We start from the raw sequence: 22612 nt of genomic DNA on the forward strand, positions 1-22612 counted from the left end.
AAGCTTTAGGTTAGTTATCTCTGATTCTTAAAACATCCCTGTGTGGAAGGCAGAACTGCTATCATTTTCATCTTACAGATGAGAGACTGAGGTTGCGCTGCTTGCCCATGGTTAGACATCTAGATGGTGGAAGCAGGCACGGGCAAGCGTATCTTCTAACTCCTAGCACAGGATTCTTCCCTTTGTGAACTTGAGGGCAAGCGTATCTTCTAACTCCTAGCACAGGATTCTTCCCTTTGTGAACTTGATGACATCAGAGCTGAACCGTACAAGGTAGGACACTGATTCTCAGAATAAATCTTAGGAGTCTTGAACGGTAAAGGACGACTTGGAATTTTCCTTTAACTGGGCTATTTCGATGACTAAGGAAAAAAGCTAAACCTCAAGGGGCACCTCCAGAGGTGTGCGTGGAAGTCTCCTAGGAGATGTGCTACAGGCAACTACATGCCCAACATGCAGTTCCAGCTAAGAACGCAGGCTTCTCTGCCACCCCACAGCCTCTACATCAGGCCGTGCCCAGGCCCCAGACACCTCAACAAATCTATTCAATGCAGAATCCATAAAACAGCTCACACCCCATTTATTATTTAAAAATATTTTGTTACAAAAGGAAAAAAATACAATGCAGTATAAAAGATTGACAGCGTCATCAAGTTTATTACACAATTTTCAACCTATCAGAAAGACAAACAAATCACCGACAACAGGGGGACGGGGCCTTGGCCTTTTTGAGGGCTGGGGTTTTATTTTTCCTTTTGCTATCAGGAAATAAAACTAAAAATTGTGTCATTGAGTAGAAACAAAAATGGGGAGAAAAAAAATTCTCCGGGTAAACAGCTTTTCTGGTATTCTATGTATCTTTTTTCCTTAAACTGTCGCCTTACTTGGTTTTCTCTACGTTTTAAAAAGACACCCGGAGCTGCTCTCGAGGATAAGCACATCACTTAACACTTGGCCGGCTGGGCAAGGTGCCGTGTTCTGACGTGGAGGTGGGGATGGGGTTGGGGGACAGGGGAAAAAAGCCACAAACTTGTAGCCTCTGTCCCAAGGGAATGTGCCTCTCCAACCCTGGGGGACCCCCCTCAGTGACTGAGGGCCATGTCAGAAACGTGCAGGGAACAGAGGAAGGGTTCAGTCCAACTCAGTCTCTCCCCTCTGAGCCATAAGGGTCTCCTGTGACCCTACATCTCACATGCCAAGTCTCATCTCACATGCCACGTCTCTTCTCACGTTAGATGTCACGTGCCCTGTAGATGCATGTAGAAGTAGCATCCATCGCCCCGTGGGTACTGCAGGACCCTGTTGCTGCTTCTTCCTTCAGCAGCAACCACATCACAATTTGGATGTTATGGGAAAAGCAATTCCATTTGCCTGTGAAGAAAATGGCCCCCAGAGTGGTGGTCCTTAGAACTCTGAGCTGAGCTCATTCAAGTCAGGCTCCACTTCTTCCTTGCTCCTTATCAGAGGCAGGAAGCACCTCCAGGCCAGCGAGGGGAGCTAGTAAATCAACAGTCAAAAGGTGGAAAGACACCAAATTTGTGACTTTACCTGCCTACTAGTGCCAGGTTATCCCACAATAAGTAAAAGTATGTACCTGGGGGATGCAAGCCCATGCTCACATCAAACCTGAAAAAAGAAAGGCCTATGGAAGTAGGCCATATCCTGCTCAACTTGCCTCCTTCCCCACTCCTCCTGGTACTTCTCAAGGGTTCTTCACTGCTGAGGTCCGATGTCCCCATCTCCCAATGGCAGTACCTTCCTCTAAAACAAGGAAGCAGCCTTGGGGGAAGGGCTCCACGTGTGAAATGGAAAAGCCCCAGGCAAAGGGAACACCTAGCAGAGCTGGTTATTGCAAGAGGCAACCAAGCGCGAAGCAGCAGAGGGTGGTAACTGGCTCTGCCAGGCTCCCCAGCAGAAAGCAAGCTCATGGGCCTTCTCTGCTTAGGAGGGGAAGTCCACTAAGGAGGCTGGGCAGCAGGGAGTTGGGAGGGTTCAGCCCTCTAGGAGGTCAGGGAAACAAACCGTCAATATGTAAGAGGGAAAAGCAAGAACAGGAGAAGCTTTTCAGAAGGTAATTTCTGTTCTCATGGTCCCTCCTCCAAGGGCTGGGAAGGTACAGGGGTTAAACAAAGAAGTGGTATGTTAGCAAGGGGTTTGGACCCTCTTGGCCCCAATGAACCTAGTGCTGAGGGCAGGACCCTGGGCGTATTTTGGCACACCCAGTCACTCTCCTAGATCCCGCATGGAGGACCCATTTTCTTTGGGAAGGAAGTCTTCCCATCAACCTCACCACTGTACTGCTCCTGGAGAATCAGAAACTCATTCGTTTCCTTGGACAAAGCACCATTCTCTATGGAGACCAGGGGCCTGGACATGTTTACTTCCTGTCTGCCACCCCTCCCAACCACACGAAGTCTTTAGGTTCCTTCCCCTGGCAAACAGGAGGTGTGGGATTGGGAGGGATGCCAGGCAATCTTCAATCCTGTAGGGCAGAGGGTATTCCCTGGGTGTCTGGAGGGCATTAGGGGTTTGGAGGAAGGGGAAGGGGTGGAGCGGCCTCCGTCCTTTAGTCCTGATCAAGGTGAGGAGATGCAAGTCCATTAAAAAAACATTTGCTTCCAACCAGACCCCTGCAATGAGAACATCAGAAGAGAAGAAAGAAAACACAAGTTAGAGGTTACTTTCTGACTAACAGGGGCTTATATGAATTACACTGGCATTTTCTAAAGTTGTAACATATGAAGTAGGGGACAAAGACAGAGAGAATGCAAGCCTGAGAAAGTAAAAGAAAGAAAGCAGGGTTGTTTGGGAGTGTCTGACACTGTGAGTAGTGAGGGAATGGTTGGGGGAGAAGCTACAATGGGTAGCGAGAAAAAAGCTGTAATATCTTACTTTAAGGTTAGGGGGGTAAACAGACAATGAAATGAGGTTTGATTGAAAAGGAGACTTTGGCTGGAAAAGTATGAAAACTAGAACATTTCAAGAAAAGTTGCTATAAGGGAACATGGTGAATTTAAATACTATTTCAGAAAAATCTATTCTAAGCAAGTCATAGCTTACCTTAAGGGGAGGGGAAAAAAATCTGGAAATGGGAGGTACAATGGTAAGAAACCAAGTGTGGACATAGCCAAATCCATTAACCCCCCAAACACCAAAGAGGTCCTACGAGGGAGCATGTACTTACACAGGAAACTCCTAAACTTTTTTTCTTTTAAAGCAGCCCTGGTTAAAACAGATTCCAAATAGTCCTTATGAGTACATGTGTGTGCACACACGCAAGGAGCCAGAGAAGTTCTAAGCTGTACTAAAAACTCAAGAGATTTTAAGTCTTTCCCCCGACGACAGCTGTGGGTGAGTGACCAGGAAGCATACTAACACCAAGCAAGAGTGCTCTGGCCAGGCCAGAAGAGAAAGCAGAGCACGGAAATAAACATCAGTAATCGCCATCCAAGAAACTAAAGGTGACGTTAAGAACTTCTGCCAAACAGTAAGACACTTGTCACCTCTCTACCAAACTTAAGGTCCCTAGTACACTCAACCCTTGTTCCAATGTTGCAATATCAATCTGCAGGAGGTGGCATGGTCAATCCAACCATATAAAATAGAATTAATAGTTAAAAGGGAGAAGGGAGATTAAATTCAGGCTTAAGGTTTCAACTAATGCCCAAACTGGCAACACAGCTTACACACAAATGCTCACCCTTTATGCACGCACTTCTGTAACCCGGAGGAGCTATCCAAGGAAAACACATCCATAAGCTGCCTAGTCCTTCTACACTTTGAATTGACACTATTTCAGCTTGGGATCCTCAGAATCTGTTATGGCCTCTGCATTCCCGTTTCTCTAAACACCTATGCCGGCAGGTGTTTGTCTCATTTTCTATAAGGGAAAACGGAAGCCCTCAGTGCCTTCTCAATTTCATACCAGTTGGGTTTCCGAATCTTTGCACTGGATCAAAATTGAACAGAATGCTCAGTTTTCACTGGACCTGGAGGATAGGAACGAGGTGAGAATGACCATATTTCAAGTAGGATAATGTCCTAAAATAACAAAGACATAAGCCGAGAACTACAAAAAGTCGAAGCCACAGGTTACCCAAGAACATCCTCAAACTCCAAAGTACAAACATATTCCCCAAAAGAGCTGTAATTTGGGAGCTGTCCATACACAACAAGACGCAGAGGATAACCAGTGCCTCAGGAGAAGTAAGCACCCAATTCTGAGAGGTTATGCCACATTTTGGTGGTAATGTTTGAATGCAGACAGAAGTCAAAGTGGGCCAATCAGACTTCAGGCCCCAGAGGTGGTGTCCATCCTGTGGAAGGATGGGCAAAAAAGGGTGCTGTTCTATTGCTGAAGGGACACACTTTTTGCTCTCAGGGAACACTTGTCCATACGATATAAATACTATTATTTTCTAACTCAAAGGTGTTGTATGTAGAGCTTGCAAAGTTCTCAAGATAAATGAGGCCCATGCGCCATCTCCCCAACATGAAATCTCCTAAGTCACAACTTGGTAACTGTAGGTGGAATTAAGAGCCCACAGGATGAGAATGTGAGAAACTGGCGTTTTTTGGCTGTCTGATTCAGTTCTTTTGGAGTAATTATTTGGATGGAATAACCAACACATTTAAGGGGTGATGAGGAAAAACGGGGAATTGGAAAATCTCCCTCAGACTTCATTTTCCTCATCTTGTCACAGACCCGCACCAGCCAAATGACTGCTTTCTGGGTACTACTGGGTTACAGGATTTTTCAGTTATGCAAATTGAATCATCCTCAGAATGGAAGAAACAGTCCCATTTCACAGTGAAAGACATGAAGCACACTGATAACTAAAGTCTCAGGTTCAGATGTTCAATCCCCAAGGTACTAATGATCAGTGGATTTCACAATTTCTTTGTCAAAAGGCTATTAGGAGCAAAGCCACCAGGAATGGTGACATGCAGTTACATGTTCTAAGTACTAAACTAAATGCAGCCCCAGAGACTATAATTCATGCTCTGCATGGACCAAGTAACACTTCCCTGGTCATTCTTATCCTCCTTGGCTCCAAAGGACACATAGCATAGGCTGCAGGACTGGGGGAGGGTGATGGTACTGGCCCTATAAACAGCACTAGCAACCATGCATGCTGGCTCAAACAAGAGAAGGGAAATGCTACTACTGCTACAAAGGGAGGAGACGGGATCAAAGACCTACTCCAATGCCCGCCCTCCTGCCTACTCCCTGAGAGTGAATCAGGCCAGAGCTACTGGTGGGCTCCACCTCCCCTAGAGCCTGCTTTTCTAGAGGACAGGTGGGCACTTCCCAAAACTCAACCAGTTGCAAAATCTAGAAAGCAGTATCTAGAATCCACAGCCTAACTGGTGATTTCATGTGGAGTATCCTAGATTTCGATGATGACAAGCACTCTTAAGACTGGAATGAAGGAGTGGTTCAAGAACAGAGAAAGGAGGCAGGTAAAGAATATTAGTAACTTTTCATTTTCTCATTTATCTGACTCCTATCGAAGAAGACAAAAAGAATTCCTAGCTATAACTCTGCTTTTAAGTTAATGGCAGCTAAGGCCAAACAGCAAAGTCGAGGGCAGCACCACACATAACGAGACTCCTTTCCTGTATGTTAGTAGGCTGTCACTAGGCAAAATACTGCGGCTTTCCAGCTGCTTCCAGTCCAGGCCCCGCTCATGAACTACAGGACTCACAGGCGGGGGGGGATTGCTTCCCCTTCTTCCTCTCTAAAGATGGCCATCCATCTCTCCACCCTACAGACACCAACACAACTATTCCTACTCCTCACTCTTTTTCTCACGTGTCATTACTTCAGACCAGTCAAACTGGCAAAACCAAGGACATCATAATGCACTTGAGGTGAAACCACAAGATTGAGAAGAGACCCTAGAGTCACCTGGGTCACGCAAGAGCCTTCAGGAGCCACGAACGGCCCACCCTACCCAGAGTGGAGACTAAAGCTCTCCACACAAACAGAGTCAACGACTGCTCTTGCTTGCTTATAAACTAGAACGGTGTTTGCTGGAAGCTTTCTTTCAGTTGAGATTGCCAAGCTGGTGGGATATAAACCTGGAGCCTGTCTGAGAATGAAAACAGCTCCTAGATGCAGCCAAGCCTAACTCTTCAATTACCCGAGTAAACATGGTCTCCCCCACCCAACTCTCCTGCTTTTGTTTTGTTTAAAAAACAAAACAAACTTCAATTAGTCTTTTCCCAAAACAAACAGATCCCTCCACTGAAGTATCCTCCACAGTCTCGAAAGCTATTAAAGACAATTTTTTTAAGATCAGCATTCTCCTGACTAAAGTATTCTGATTTTCAAAACCTTTTTAATAGATATTCATTTTTTATTTTTAGATTGGCACCTGGGCTAACAACTGTTGCCAATCTTCCTTTTTTTTTTTTCTGCTTCATCTCCCCAAACCCCCCTTGTACACAGTTGTACATTTTAGTTGCAGGTCCTTCTAGTTGTGGGATGTGGGACGCTGCCTCAACGTGGCCTGACGAGCGGTGCCATGTCCGCACCCAGGATCCGAACCCCGGGCCGCTGCAGTGGAGTGCGCGAACTTAACCACTCAGCCACGGAGCCGGCCCCGATATTAATTCTTAAAATCATTGATCTTGCACCTTGAAAACTAACAAGTAGGCAATGGTCTTACTTCTGTCTTGGTCAATTTCCCAGATTTTTTACTTGAAAGTTTGGTAGGGTTAAAACATAACAATGATAACAATGACTATCATTTATTGAGAACTTCCTATGTGACAGGTACAGTGAATGCTAAATGCTGCATATGGATTCTATCACTGACTACTCAACGATCCAATGAGATAGTTCTTTTATTAGCTTCATTGACAAACGAGGAAACTGAGGAAGAGAAAGTACTATGGCGGGAGGAGTTGGGAAACACTCTGGCATCTGCCTGCAGACTCTGTGCTCTTAGCCATTATGCCACGCTCGCTCAGGTACTAGGGTAAGGCAGACAAGAAACAAAAATAGCCTAATCTCAGGTCCACCTCAGGGCGAGATGCCTCACAAACAGACAGGAAATCTGCCCTCCTGAATTTTCAGTTACCTAAATCAAAAGTCCTCCTATTCCCTTTATTTGCTTTAGAGAAGAGAGAGAGAAATCTTCACTATCAATAGTTTTTCTTTCATAAAAGATCATCTGCCAGCCAGGAATGGGGCTTTGGCCCACCTTGCTCAGTGGTGCCGGTCCCGTTCTCTATCCCGGTGTCTCTCGTGCTCTCGGTTCCTTTCTGGGAAATAATCATCATGCCGATCTTCGTTATGAAGCAGGTCCCGGTGCCTCCTGCTGCTCTCCCGGGACCGGCTAGGTGACCTCTCGCGGGACCGATGTCTTTTCCTATTAGAAAGATCCTTCAGCCTCACTGAGAGGGCCTACCACGTTCTTTCCAAGAGTGTTGTGTTTTGGAGTCTTCTAGTATTTGTATAAACCATCCTTCTATTACTGTCATGGGCCTACTGTCTGAGGACGTTAGCTCTTTGAGGACTAGTCTTTTATGGGGAAATCATGACAGTTATGTTTGTTGAGATCTTACTAGTGTATCAGGCACAGTGCTAAGAGCTTTACATGCATTAGCTCACCTAATCTTTACAACAGGTCTGTGAGATAAGTACTGTTATTGTCCCTTATTTAAAAATGAGAAAAATGAGGCTTAGAAAGCTGAGTAACTTCCATCCTCAAGGTCACACAGGTAGTTAGGAGAACTGGGATTCAAATCCAAGCATGTATGGCTCCAAAGCACATGTTCGTAACTACACCAATCTGTCTTCTTTCCCGAATAAGCCCCCTGCCTCAACCCAACAGATTCCAAACATTCCAACATTTCTTAATGGAAATGTTTGATTAATGTCTTCTCCTTAAAGACATGAGGGCTAGGTCTGCTGTTTCAGCCAGGTCCTTGCTAGATACCCTGGGCTCCTTTCCTCCCCCTGCCAATCCTTGGAAGAGTGCTGCTCAGGGCTGGTAGGCCACTGAAGCAATCATCAACTCACCTGGACGAGCTCCCGCTGGCACCCACACTGTAGGACTTGGCTTCAATGCCATGAAGACAGTCCTTAAGAGAGGAGATGAGGACACGGCAACGCTCATCATTGGCGACCCGGGACTGTTTGATAACAGCAATGGCTGTGAGCAGCGTCTCAATCGCGTCACTGTAATCCCCTGACAGGGGATGGATGGGAAAGGCCAAGGATGAGCAGAGACAGTAAACTAACTGGACCAAAAGGAGAACTGAGGTGGACACAAACCAAGAGTAGCTAACCCACAGAACCATGGTAAAATGGATGAGGCAGAAGTGGCAGGTATAAAACTGAATGGCACCTATATTCCAATGGTCTGGAATCAGACAGATGTTCTCAGATAATGCTTGCAGATGGATAAACTGGCACACCATTGTCTGAGGGCTATTTCATAAGACCCATTAAAATAAACAATGTGCATACTTTTTGACCCAGCAATGCTAAAAATTGTCTACTTCTGTTCATGAATATGTATGTTTAATAACGTTTGTTTCAGCATTGTTTGTTGTATTAAAGAATTAGAAACAACTGAAAGTTCCTTCAATAGGGTCTGGCTATGTAAATTACGGAATACTGGTTCTACAGACTACTACACAGTTGTTAAAAAGCGTGAGGGAAATCTGTGTATAGACAAAGTAATCCATGTAAAGCGCTGAGCACAGTGCCAAGCACATAGTAAGGGCTCAATAAATGTTAGGTATTATTATACACTGGTATGAGATGTCCAGAATATATTAATTTAAAAAAAGCTGCAAAACAGTATTCCATTGTTGTAAAAACAATCAAAATTATATATATATATAGCTACACACACAAAAAAATCTGGAGGATGGACACTAAATTTTAAAAGGTGGTCTTGGTGGCAGTCCTCATATAGAGGACTTTCATTTATTAACATTGCATATTTCTCTGATCATTTTAAATCTATAATCAGATGTGTACATATATATCTAAAATGTGTATGTAATGTGTATGTACACACACATTTTAATTATGCTCTCATCAAGAACCAGTACCTTCATCCCCAAATTTGAGCAATGCCTGGGCTCAAGGACACTGGTCACGGGATGGACACCTGCACAATGCTTTTCCAAGCTAAGTAAAGAGCAATAAGGACAGAAGATAATGTGAGCAAAGCATGAAACGAGACAGGGGTCCAGTGATGAGGACTGGCAGCTTCCTCTGTGCAAGGCAGTGAGAATAGAATAGAAACTGTGGAGGAACTGTGATTCTGTGGAGGTCCAGGAACATCAGGATGTCAGCTCTACCAGGGTAGGAAATTTTTGCCTATTTTGTAGGCATTCAATAAATATTTGTAGTTTGAATGACTGGAATGAGAACAATAGAAAGGGAGGGAGATAGAGATTGTTATTGACCATCTCAGTGTGAAGGAATTGGTGGAGAAGAACAATAATTATTTCCTTTATACTCCTCTTATATTTGACTTCTTACAATGAGCATAGATTACTCTGTAATTTAAAAAGATTTACTCAGATGTCAATGAAGGTTTACTGATGGGAAAAAAAAGAAAGAGAATGTATACACTTCCTGTCTTTAATTTACTCTGTGGATTCAAATTTTTCAGCCAAAGATGAGAAATTAAGGAAAGCAGATGATAGTATTTAGGATGAACTTATTTCTTAGGATATCTGACAGTCTACATTGACATTCATGTGGGAAACTCACAGGAAGGAAGGGAGTATGCCTAATGTCATAATATGGAACTTGGACCAGAACCCTGAAACTTCCTATACCCGCTTAGAAACCAAAGATTCTATGCCCAGGGCTCTCAGAGTCACAGCTTGTGGTTCTGCCCACTTAATACTGACAGCAGGGCAAAAGCTAGCTGTAAGGGCATATTATGCCTTAAGATGACACCCAATAGACTTGCCTCTTTCTAGGATAGGCTATATGGAAGTCACCAGCTCTGCCCAGACCCCTAAATGTAATCAAATTCCATATAAAAGCAATCATCTAGTTGAGGCATCAGTCCTCAAAACCCAGGGTCTACACTTGGCGTTGGAGCCACTACATAGACACTAGACCCACTGATCAACCACTGACATCAAGATCTCCACCAGGCAGGAATTTCCTTCTATGAGAAATACCACAGTGAGATGGTTCTTTATATTCTAGGCACCAAGTTGGTTTTCATGGGGCAGGTCTAGACACAGGCTAAGCAAATAACACCACTGGAGCTTCCCAACAGCCGAGCTATCAAGTTATATATAGCTTTTCAAAATGTGCCACTGTTGAGAATCTAACAGTGCTCCAACTTTATCTTATTGAACTTCTTGCCAATGGAAATGACAAAACTAAAGATAAGGGTGAGTTACCTGCACTGGCTCCAGATACGGCTTTGGAAATGGCACTGCTGGAAATTGCTCTGTTTCGCTTCATGATCTCTTCAAATTCTGCTTCACTCACTGTAGAGGGCGGAGGGCCCGAATCTCGGCTGCCACAGAAATAATAACCATTCCTGATTGCTCACACCCCTTATTATCTTTACCATAGTCTATACTACTATGTTATTGAATTACACTTTCCTGTATAATGTCTTAAATGGTTCTCAGTCTGTCTGGATGTTTTATCTGTTCATGTTCTCTTTAAGGACAGGATTTATGTCATATACTTTTGTAATTTTGGCATGACCCAATAGTGCTAGACATTCATACCATTCTTAGCTACCTACTGCACTCAATTTAACCAAGCTCCTTAAAGAGGGATATGAAGGACATGGTTTGGGTCAAAAGGTTAAGATGCAAACACAACATCAAATAAAAACAATATCTAATAGATAGTTAACTATTTCCCAAGACTCAACACTATGACAACAGCTTCCACAAGGGAAAACACAAGAATTCAGCACTCACTCACTTCCTCAGGGAGAACAAGACGCTTAACACACTGTCTACCCTACTATACCTGGCTCAGATCTGAAAGGAACAAGATAGTCCTTACCTGCCATGGTGGTTATAGGGTGCAGAGGCCTTCATGTAAGTATCTGGTGGAGGCCCCACTGTAGCATTTGGTGGGGGGAAGAAGGCTGGATTGAGGTGAAGGGCAGGTGGGATGGCCCCAGGGGGAGGTACAGCCAGATGAGGAGGTAATCGAGGAGGAGGGGGCATGAGATGCTGGTAGTGGATGCCAGGAGGAGGAGGAGGGACCCCAAAGCTTGAGGAGAGAGGTGGTGGGGGTGGAATAGGGGGTGGGGGCAGACCCATCAGGGGAAGGGCTGAAGGAGGGCGATTGAAGTAGGGCAGCACACTGGGGGGCTTATCCACCCGGGCAGATGAGGGTACAAGGTTCTCAGAGGGTGTGGCCCGTCCATCAGCAGAGTCACTAGAATCTCGGGAGTGGGCCCGTGGAGGTATTCCTATGAAGTAAAACAGAACTAATTACTGCCCAGGCTTTAGACATACCCACGGGACTAGCTCATCCTTCAGCAAGTCATCTGACACCGTACTGAGGTGACTGAGGAGGCTGAGAAAGAAGGTAAAATCATCTGCTGCCTCTTCTTTGGCCTCAGAGGAAAAGGTCAGAGGCAATTCAGTTAAGACATAAACCCAAAAAGCAGTACTACCCTAAATTCTGTATGTCAAAGAACACTCTTTATCCAGAACTCTCAGTGCTGCACATTTAATTTACCTTTAGATTTGTTTTCTACGCAGAAAGATGCTAATAACCCATAAGGAAATGAGTGCTGATTCATTACTGCTCAGCTGGATTCAAGCTGATGTGAAACCCCACGTCCCCTGGTAAGAGTTCAAGGCCTCTCTCCTTAGACTAGTACTAGCTGACTTTCTCTCTCCTGCTGCGCATTTGAAATTTCCTCTTTGCCATGGTGCTTTGGCCAGGGAATCTAGGGGAGGAGAAGGGATGGATGACATTTCCTCCACCCACATAACAAAACTAGTAACTTCGATGGGGAAGACACAACAAAGAGTAGCAGGTTGGAGGTTAAGTGAGAGGTAAAGAGAAAAAAAAATGGAAGATAAGCCAAGAAAAGATCTGCCACAGAATGAGCAGATGGCACACAGCTGACAGCAGGGACTCCTAGCAAAAGCTTGGTACAAAACATGCCTCAAATCTGGGGAATTCCTACTACATTTCAAGGCCTAAACCCTCTGCTCCACAGGGCAGCCTACCAGGAACATCATCGCTGCACAATGCTGTGTGTTGTGCACAATAGGGGCTCAAAACAGGCTTGTATACAGCTGGAAACATGGCTCTGTCATTGTCAAGTTACTTGGTTAAACTTGTTCCCTCTCTCCAATTGGACAGTCTACTCTAAGCCTAGTTAATGTAGAATCCAACAGAAGAGCATGATCACATGGCCTTGGGAGTCTTGGAGGTAGAAAGATGCAGACAAGTGCTTGTGAAACTAAAAGTTGTTAGTAAACCTCAATTCCTGATTAAAGCATAAGGTGAAATTCATCACCCTGGCAACCACCTTGGTTTCTCTATTGTAGTATACATCACCAGTGCCTATCATAGCACTGTCTTAATTTTCACGTCTCAAACACATGGCAACTTGCTTTTTCCTTGAGTTCTCTCAAACTGAAGAAAAAAGAGGTATTAGCAAGTGTGATCCTCTGAAAGTTAGCCACTGTCTCAGCTACTGTTCCCACATTTGCAAGGGTTCTGTTTTGTATCTGTGGCTAAAAGTCCCAAGAGAAGCAACCATTTTTAAGCACAGGAAGTCCAGCAGCTATACTCAGAGAATTAACAGAGCCCAACTCTATCAATGTGGCAGAGCAGAGAAACACCACTCAGTCACCACCCTCATGTCAGCAAAGAAAGGTAACACCATGGAGTAAACAGCCAAGGGGAGGTAGGAATGTTACGCCCGATGTGGCTACAAAATTATGCATCTTAGGAAAATCAGAAGAGGGCTGAACTGTAGAAAGACTCTGAAACAGAAGGGACTTCAAAATTCAAGTTGTCAAGGAAGAAAAGTGTGTGCCTTTTAAGCCAGAGCAATGGGAGCTCACACCACATCCATCTAGGCTCTCGATCTAGTTAAAATAGCTGTTCCTCAGCAAGAGAGAAGCAGCCAGATTTCCACCTTCAATCAACCAATACAAGGTCCCAGTGGACCACCCAATCAATACAAGGCACCATTTTCAGAGCAGGACCTAAGCAGTAACAGAACATAGGTGATGAAACTCCCCCCCTCACCCCCCCCCCCCCCCCCCCCCCCCCGCCTCTGCAGTAAAACAAAAGTAGAGGCAGCTGGCTGCTTCTGGGAGGGCCTTGCAGGGTGGCTGCACCTTGTGAGGTCAGGACAATCCAAGGTCTGGTCCTCAGGTTTCGCAGGTTCAGAAACTCGATTTTAACACGTCACCCAGGGGTAATCAGACCCTAGGAGACTGAGTCCCGCTAACCAAACTCACAAGAGACTGATTCATAAACCAGAATGCCAATTTATTAATTTACAACGAGAAATATAACTGCCAAGCAGACCGGAATACTTGTGTCGGCTGGTCAGCGCATTCTCTTCCCAGAAGGAGAGCCTAGTTGGGAAACCAAATTAGTATCAGAAGGTGGCTTGGTGAGTACAGTCAGAATAAAGGGAGTAAGGTGAACTTAAAGGATACTGTCATCAAGCTAAGGTGGTGTATGATGCAGCCTTCTTTACTAATGGGAAATACCTGACAAGCAGACTAAAATATCCGATAATCAAAAGGACGCTGTCTCCCCCGGACAGTGCTGAAGAAATGCTGTTAAATTGTTATTCTCCAGCACTCCTTTTGGTCCGTTCCTTACAGAGCAGCTCTCCAACAGATGTTTATGACAAGATTACAGCCATCTTTATATACTTCACTTACATTGTAGGGTGGCTGCTTCTTGACAATTTACAGAGAAGCATGTCTTACAATTAATCCCATTCACTACACACTGATCTTTTAGATAGAAACATAATTTAGAGTTGAAGGGAATTTTAAAAATCATGTACTTAGTTCAGTTGGGGCAACAGGCCCTAAATAGTAAAGTGACTTGCCCAAGGTCACACAATGAATTAGTGGTAGAACCAAACTATAAGTGAACCTACCTGACTCCCAGCACAGTGCTCTTTCTTGTACACAAGCCTCATTTTTCAGCCCCCCTATTGACCATGCCACCACCCATAACCACCCACCCTCCCCCAAACTCCTCCACTTTGACGGCCAAGCCCACACCACAGAAAATAAACCCACACTCCCCCCTTCATACAGATGGTCTCCACGTACCCCCTCTTGGGACTCGGACGCACTCACGTTTCCGAGCCTGTGCCTCAAACTGTGACAGATTCTGCCGGGTGGCCGGCCTCACGTCCACTTTTTCTCCATTAAGAACTTTTCCTGGCAGGAGTTCCAACAATTTGTGGACAGAGTTTTCAGAGGCTACCACCACCTCAGCATACCTTGAGGAAGAAAAGTAAAAAGTGAGTGAGATCTACTAGACAACCTAGAGAGGAACAAAAAAATTCTCTTCCACTTTTAGTGAAAATTGGTAAGGCAAAAGATATCTTGCTAATAGTAAACACACACATAAAACTATCAATAACAAAAAGGCGTCAGCCTATAATCTTCCTATTTATTTGGAATTAGAAATCAGCTTCTTTGCCCCTAAATGGACGGATGTTCTACTCCATCGCAGCTAGGGCCCCAGTCTAAGACAAAACCAAGGCAGTAAACTGGGCCAGGGGTGGGAGGCATTAAAATCCAGGGCCAAAATACAGTGCAGACCTGTTATCCCAATGGTTACAAACTAAAAGGGGCTTCTGAAATCCAGACCTCACCCTTTGGACTGGCCATTTGCTCGATTCTCTGCGAATTTCAATTCCACCACATCATAGACTCCTATAGAGCGAATAACCTGGATCAGCTGCTGGTCTGTGGTCCACTGGGGCCGGCAAGATGGAAAAGGAAGAAATGTCAAGAGCTACACAACCCCCCACCCAGAATGTCCCAGACCCTTCCCTCAAACCTAGGATTCTAGTCACAACCACAACCTCCCTCAGGAAACCGGAAAGCCCATCAATATTTCAATTAGTGCAGGCTTTTCTTATTGTCCTGACCCATACAGAATTGCAAAACCACCCACGCCCTCCCGGATCCTCATCTTTAGAGATTAAGAAAATTAAAACCTACTTTAACTTTGACTGCCATTTGGGCTGGCTGGTCATTAGTTCAAACACTGATTACTAGCAGCTTTTAATGATAGATCTCATAGGCTAGAGTTGACCATTGTCAGGAACTTTCCCCTCAGTATATACATTTCCTAATTTGGAAAAACCACCCCCACCACCAGCCCAAAAACATGTCACACAGTAACTTTTGCAGAACAATCACCACCTACCCCGAGTGTACTAGAGCTATCAGGGTCTTTGATCCCTGTCACCCATCACTATCACAGGACCATCTAATGACCACCAAGAGTTCAAGGTGTTCACTCTGAAATCTCATCCCACAGATGACCCTGCTAGACATAAAGCCCCAGGGTCAGGGGCAGTAACAAGATGGCAGAAAAAGCAACTACCCACTTAATCATTGCTTTCTTCGGCACCAGTACGTCCTCAGGATAGTTCTCTTTCAGAGATCAATCCAACCTGATCCCAGGAAAAAGAAATCCAACCCCATCAGAGCACAAAACAGTGCAACAGTGGTTTCTGAAAATGCCATCACCTCCCAGTGCTCTCCCTCCAGCCCACCCACAAGCCTTTTTGGTTACCCATGCTCACCCAGGAGAAGCTGCCCACATAGACAGCAGCTCGCCTATTACGTAGGCCGCTGTAGGTGTACAGAATTGCAGGGGTCTTGTTATTGGGCTTGGGAGACGGCTCCTGGCGAACAGGAGGAGGTGGCTCAGTGCTGCTGCTTCTGTCATCTGAGGGCTGGGAGGTGGCTGTCAACACGTCATCATACAGGTCAATCTGATCTGTATTGTTGAACTCTGGATCCTAGGAGATGAGAGGTTGGCAAAGGTGGGTTTGAAAACCTTTCATTTCGTTCGTTCTACTTCACGCTTGTTTACTTAGAATCTGCCAATATGTTATAAACAATGTACAAAACTTCCTTGTCCCATTCTAGGAAACTAGATAAAAACTTTCTGATTTGAAACCATTTCACTTCAATATGCTTATGTAGGTTTTTGCCCCAAGACCCTGTTAGTAGACCACACGAGCTTTAGTCACATATGAGAATCAAAAGGTACATGATTAAAGAAGCAAACTAAACACAGACATGTATCTGCTAGTTATCACTGATGTCAGCTTCTAAAGACTACTCTAAGACACTAATGAAAATGTATTTTCAACATCTTATGGTATTTTCAAAAATCAAGTTACACAAAACACTATTCTATTTAGTAAGAAAGTACATTTATCTAGAAATAGAAAGCAGGGGAAAAGCATGTTAAAGTGGAGCCAAAATGCAAAAAAGAATGAGCTACTGGTTTAAACTATTTAATTCAAACAAACAATTAGGGAAGCTCTAAAACTCATAAAACACAATCCCATCTTTCTAATAACCATCAAAGAAACATAAAAAAAGGGTGGCGAGGGACTAACTCTGGGGGATTTTTCCTCACTAAGTTCTAGTTCTCAAATGACATGCAGATCTAATACCTTACCATGACGTTTCTATAAGAGATATCTTTGAGCGTACCAGAGACATTCATTGATACACAGTGAAACTTCTCTAAAATATAAGGACCAGAAAACAGGAAACGACTTCTATCAAAAGCTATGTCACAGTAAGCATTTATAATACGAACATGTATTCTGGAAGATGCGTGAAATATACCTTTTGCCTATGTGACATATCACTGTTACGGACTGAATGTCTGTGGCCCCATAAAATGCTTATGTTGAAACCCTACTGCCCACAGTGATGGCATTAAGAGGTGGGTCCTGTGGGAGGTAATTACGATTCGATGAGGTTTTGCGGATGGAGCCTAGCTCGCCTGCTCCGGTCCCCATCATGTGAGGCTACAACAAGAAGTTGGCAGTTTGCAACTAGGAAGAGGGCCCTCACTAGACTCCGAACCTGATTTCTGCCTTCCAGACTCTGCAACTGTGAGAAATAAATTTCTGTTATTTAAAAGCCACCCAGTTTTTGGTGTTTTGTTATAGCAGCCCAAAATGACTAACACTATATATCAAAAATCCTTAAATCACAAGAACTATCACCAAGGGACCTAATCTTTCAGATGTTCCAATGTCATTATCTCAGAGAGGTCTTTTTAAGGATCAGACAAGTATTTTTTCAGATGACATTCTAAAACATTCAATGAGTGCTAAAGATGATGCTGCCAAAATGAAAGGGAGAAGTTCAAAGTGTTTTAGGGAAACTACAGTTCATTCATGTCATTTTTGTCTTCTTAAAAAGGGAATAAAGGAAGAACCTACGGTCGGTAACTTTATCTAGTTCCCTGAAGAGAGACTCATTTCCTCTAACGCAACTCAGGACAGGCAGCTCTAGTAACTTTCTCCCTTCAAGTCCATCACAAGAACTGCACACTCTCAAGGGAGGCTGCAGAGGAGAGACTCACTACACAATTCATGCTTACGCCTACATATGGCCACAAACTTCTGGAAACAATCTTTCAGATTCTCAGTTGACCTGAAGTACAGTGGAAGCACGTGCACACCAAGATAGTACCACTGGATTGCTCCGATGGTGAAGAGGGCAGGATTCTACTTCCTGAGGCAAGTAAATAACTTCAATACTACAAATACTCTAAGAAATCTCCTAGGAAAGGCATTTAAACCTTATAAAAGTATCAGAAAGAGAATGGCAAAGAGAGGCAACTTTTTAGAGGCAACTTAACAAGAAAAGGAATCAATAAGGCAAATAAGCACAGCAAGGCTGTCCTAGGTAGTCAAACCTATACACAAGGCTCTCACATAAACAAGGGCGAGTGTGTGAAAAATGGGGAGAGACGCTAACACTGGAGAGCACAGGGTGGACAATAAATTGAGTAAGATGAAGACAGCTGAGATAATAACATGGCGAATATCGTGTGTAAAATATTTCACAGCCCTTATGGCTCAAACAATCCCAACTCTCGACAAATCACTTATTTATTTATGCCCATACTAGGTATGGTGATTTGCCCTTGTGGTTCAAGGCAGAGAAAGGACTTAGAACCCACTTGATCCTCTCCAATGCTCTAATCCTTAGCGAGCACTACTTCACACCAGGGTGGTGGTGGTGGTGTTTTTAATCCATCAAGGATTTTGAAATAGAACTTAAAAGGAATACAGAAACATACCATTTTAGATAGTCAGTGGAACGAAATCGGGATTCCTTCCATGTAGTATTTGCGATTCAGAGATATGTGTCTAACTGTTATAATACAAAAATTACCACTGATAATTGGGTAGTGAAGTAAAAGGCAGATCTGGATAGCTCAGAAATCAAAAGTATCACCAGGAAATCCCCCATACTGTAAGGCCAGGCAAACAATCTACTCTTTCAGGGTCCCTTAGAGAACACGACAGACTCAGTCCTGGAAGACCCTGGTGCATGGATTATCTTACAATTCTAAGAAACTCCAAAAGATTCAATGAAGGCAAAATTGTCACAAGATTCAAATGGTCTCTCTGGAACACAGAGCCTCAGTTCAAAGAAGGTAGTGGGAACTGTTCTGAAGTACAGGGCAGGCCCCTGGAGGATTCTGTTGAGGATTTTATTGAAGAAACAAATGTATCAAGTTGTGTTTGGATTTAAATTTGCTAGCAACACCAATCCATTTTAGCCCTGCTTGGAAGACAGAAAAACAGAGAAGGACGTGAGGTTTTTCAGAAAACCAAATGGGCTAGTGATTTATGTAGTGACTGATTAGGTTAAAACAAAATCTAATTCTACAAACTAAGCGAAAAATCTAACGTTTTACATGCATTGATGTTGACGATTTCATTCCAGAGAGATTCAAAAGGAAGTATGTACTTAATAGCGAATGAGTATCTCAGGAAGAATTTTGTGTTTAACAGCGTAGGAAGAACTGTGATTGTCTCACGAAGCTTCTTGGTGAACAAGAGTACTGGCAGGATTCTGAATTTACATAAGAACCTCCCTGCCTGTACGGTTACTGCTCCTACCCTCCAGCCCCCTTTTCCTGAGAGCTGAGGGAAGTAATAAAGCCTAGAATTTCGTTTTCTCAAAGCAATCTATTTGACATCATTGTTTCTTTTCATTGTAACCAATGATCAAAGTTTTGGGCTTTATAATTTCCATTCCTGCAGTTCTCACCTCACACACCCTCCTTCCCTGTCACTGTCCATTGCCCTCAACCACGGAGAATGGAACCTCTTTTGAGCAGAGGAATCCATTTTTTCCTTCCTTTCCCCTCACTAGTCTCGACACAGTGCCTAGCAAACAGAAGTAGCTCAGTAAATACTTGTTGGAAGTAAGGAAGAGAACCGGGCATACTGTGCAAAGCACCTGTCTCACCACAAGCGACAGAGACAAAACTCTCAGCCGAGCGGCCGCTCTCAGTCACTTTTCCAGAGTTCTCCCCAGCCCGAGAGGGACTGTAAATTCCAAGAGTCCCGCTATAATGGCAGGAAGGGAGCTCTGCTAAAGACGCTTTTGCGGCACACGTGTTAAGCGATCAGGGAGTCAGCATCACAGCGTCCCATCTAGGAACTGTGTTCGTTTTCCCTGCGGAGCAAAGTACATGTGTGGGGTTCTTGTGCATGAGTCAGCTTGGGGTCAATCAATAACATTCTTAAAACATTCTAAAAAACAGAATCTATACTGGTTGCCTTCAGTCTAAGCTTGCTTCTAACAATCCTAACCAGACAGTTTTTATCATTTCTCCGGCAGCCTCCAAATTACATTAAAACCAGCTTGGCCAAAAATCAACTCATTTGTGGGGAAAAAAGCATCCCCTCCAACCTTCCAGACGTTCAAAATCTACACTTTCTTCAACTTGCCAAGTGTTAAGTATGGTCTGTTTGTATAAATGTCTACTGGATTCCACACACTATCTTAAACCTATCTTAGACCCATTAAAAAGAGTCCTTTTCAACTAGAGACCAGAGAACAAACTGTTGAGGTCAATGACTTCTACCCTGACAAAGCAGTGACCACCGGACAAGGCCTGCTGTCTCAACTGTGACCTACAAGTTACACTGCTTAAGAAATTATGAAATCTCATTTTCTCAGACCAAATGTGGCTAGACTTGTGGTCAAGGCCTCTGTTCTGCCCATTTCCCAAAGTGAATCAGCACTGTTATCAACCCACAGAAAGGAAACTAAGGGGTAAAAAAAGGCTTTTCATTAATAACAGAGAACTAGGCAGCCGCCTTCTTTTTCTGCTATCTTACATTAAAAAATAAACAAAACCCCTACCTTGTAAAAAGCAGTAAAAGTCTGATTCAGCATAATATGGAAAACTCAGGAAAGCAATGGTTTGTAACTAAATTAATATACTAAAGCTTTCTTTTTCATCTATAAATAAATTTGGCTTCTTTGAAACTAAACAAAATTTTTCACATATTTAAATCAATCAACACCCACGTGTAGATGACTCCTGTTTACCTGAAAAGATACAGGAAAATGGCTGTCAAAAAGTATAACTGGTGAAGCTGTGTAACGGATACAAGGTCATTATACTATTCTACTTTTGTGTGTGTTTTAAAATATCCACGTTAAAAAGGTATAATACAGTTTTTAACACTTTTTTTTATGTAAACTTATGCCAAGTGAAAAAAATGGCACGTATCGACCTCTTCTGTTGCCTCATATCAAACTCAGGGTCCAACCAGGGCACTCCTTCTCTAGCCTGGTCTTTTTATGCTCTTACCAGGCCCTCATGTGCACCCCCTGACAGATACCAACGAGAAGAACCAGCTTACTCAAGTAGAATGGTGCCGAAAACAATCCACGCAGGATATTAGTAAGTTTTAAACAGTGACTTTGGAACAGTTTTGAGATTTGACCTCAAGAGCTCAGAACTGAACTGGACCTGAGATTACTGTTTCAAGGGAAATCACTGTATAATGTTCCTTGCTGTAACATAAAACATCAATGAATCCAACTTAGGTGTATGAGTGGGTCTACACCTGCTTTTTATCTGGTTTGTCCAACACCTTTACCCTCACCTCAGAAACATCCATAAAATCTATTAGACCAAAATGCCTATGGACTTCCCAAGACTGGACTCAAGGAACTTACAGGAGGAAGTGAGCCGTAAAACAATCTGAACGGGGCTGAAATTAAACGTTAATGCATCTTTTATACTGGGCCTTTGCGCTGCCTCCTGGAGGAGGGGACCACACTTCTCCAGTGGCGGTCTGAGCACAGCAAAGGAACAGGTATCAACACTGTCCTCGAACACGACACCGAACACAACTGTGATTAAGAAGAGTCAGTCTTTAAGGAGACTGACGTCGAATTGTGGCCTCCTGGGGGAGCAAGTTCCACAGGTTGACTCACCGTTCTATTAAACCTGATTTTTATTTGTTCTTAAATAGAAGCCTCTCAAATGAAGCCTGGAGGCTGAAATGAACATAAAGCGGAACGGTGAGAAGTCTCGAAAGTCTGTGCTAGAGGGAAAATGTTAGAGCCCAGAGAAGCGCCTTCACGCCTAGGAGATCCTCAAGGACTGGCGTGGCTGGGAACCACTGCAAGTCCGCTGGAAGCGATTCCTCGGCGGATGGAGGGAAATCCTAGGGCTCCCGAGGACCCCTCACCTGATTGAACTCCTCGTCCGCGTATATGTCAATCAAGTCCACTCCTTCTGACATGGCTCCAGAAGGAAGATCGCGAGCCCGGAGAAGGGACAAAATAAGAAAGATGCCACTGCGGTATCCAGAAAGAGGTGAGCGTTAGAAGGCATGAGGGTCCCGGGCTGGGAGGACGGCAATCGCGGCCAGCCTCCCGTCTCCAGAGACGCAGCATCCCGGCAGCCCAAGCTCGGCCCCACCCGCTCCGCCCCGCCCCGCCCCCGGCCTCGCGCCGCCCCTCGCTCTCCCAGGCCGCCGGGGCTCGCGGGGCTCGCTGCCCATCACCCTCGGGCCCGAGCCGAGTTACGCCGCAGCTGCCCGCGGCGCGCCGAGAAAGTCCAGGCCTCGGCTCCTCGGGGCCCTCGGACGGCGCTGCGAAGAACGGCCGCGGCCGAGCCCGCAGCCCCAGCCGCCGCACCTGCCCAGGCCGCACGGCGGCCCCGCGAGAGTCCCTGCGGGGCCCCGAGCTCCGGCCGCCCCCGCTCCCCACCCGGGCCCAGTCCTCGCCCCCGGCTAGGCCCGCCCCGCTCCCTCCCCACAGACCTGGCCCGGCGCCCTCGGCCCCCTCCCTCAAAGGCCCGCGCCTCCCCCCGCCCGCCGACTCCGGCCGCCCCAAACTCAACCGACCCCCTCCCCGCCTCCGCGCCGGCCCCGAGCCCTCTTCCGGCCCAGCCGGCCCCCGGCCGCGCGCCCCCGTTACCGGGAATATGGCGGCGGCGGCGGCGAGTCCGGACTAGGCCCGAAGCGCGCGAACCGCTCTCGGCCCCAGGTCCCGCCCCCCACCGCCGCCGGCGTCACACGCACAGCCACTTCCGCCCTACGCACGGCCACAT

The 22612-nt window shown here is 45.1% G+C and overlaps 1 protein-coding gene across 7 annotated transcripts; it reads right to left on the reverse strand.

Annotated features, from left to right (window-relative positions):
* Window positions 1-632: 632 nt before the first annotated feature.
* On the reverse strand, window positions 633-22608 carry CPSF7 (cleavage and polyadenylation specific factor 7). Of its 7 annotated transcripts, none has more exons than XM_044750506.2 (10): window positions 22480-22608; window positions 21747-21855; window positions 15786-16004; window positions 14844-14947; window positions 14320-14465; window positions 11021-11435; window positions 10396-10514; window positions 8033-8201; window positions 7212-7379; window positions 633-2630 (listed from the first exon to the last, which is right to left on the reverse strand). In XM_044750506.2, exons 2-9 carry the CDS (start codon window positions 21798-21800, stop codon window positions 7217-7219), a joined length of 1389 nt encoding a protein of 462 aa, XP_044606441.1. In that variant the 5' UTR covers window positions 21801-21855; window positions 22480-22608; the 3' UTR covers window positions 633-2630; window positions 7212-7216. The 7 variants fall into 7 exon arrangements, with proteins under 7 accessions (XP_044606441.1, XP_044606438.1, XP_070344030.1 ...); XM_044750503.2 differs by having other exon boundaries at window positions 14293-14465; XM_070487929.1 differs by having other exon boundaries at window positions 633-1371; window positions 22480-22604.
* Between the last annotated feature and the right edge of the window lie 4 nt (window positions 22609-22612).

Source organism: Equus asinus, chromosome 17, assembly GCF_041296235.1.
Source record: "Equus asinus isolate D_3611 breed Donkey chromosome 17, EquAss-T2T_v2, whole genome shotgun sequence".
NCBI classification, from domain to species: Eukaryota; Metazoa; Chordata; class Mammalia; order Perissodactyla; family Equidae; genus Equus; species Equus asinus.

What these genes read in the sequence shown, in the direction of transcription:
- CPSF7 (XM_044750503.2), bottom strand. Translation starts at nt 21,800, where the DNA reads ATGTCAGAAGGAGTGGACTTGATTGACATATACGCGGACGAGGAGTTC. An exon ending in CGGACGAGGAGTTCAATCAG is followed by an intron (nt 16,005 to 21,746) that starts GTGAGGGGTCCT and finishes CTCATCTCCTAG; the next exon opens with GATCCAGAGTTCAACAATAC. An exon ending in CGTCCGAGTCCCAAGAGGGG is followed by an intron (nt 11,436 to 14,292) that starts GTACGTGGAGAC and finishes TTTACTTCATAG; the next exon opens with GAATACCTCCACGGGCCCAC.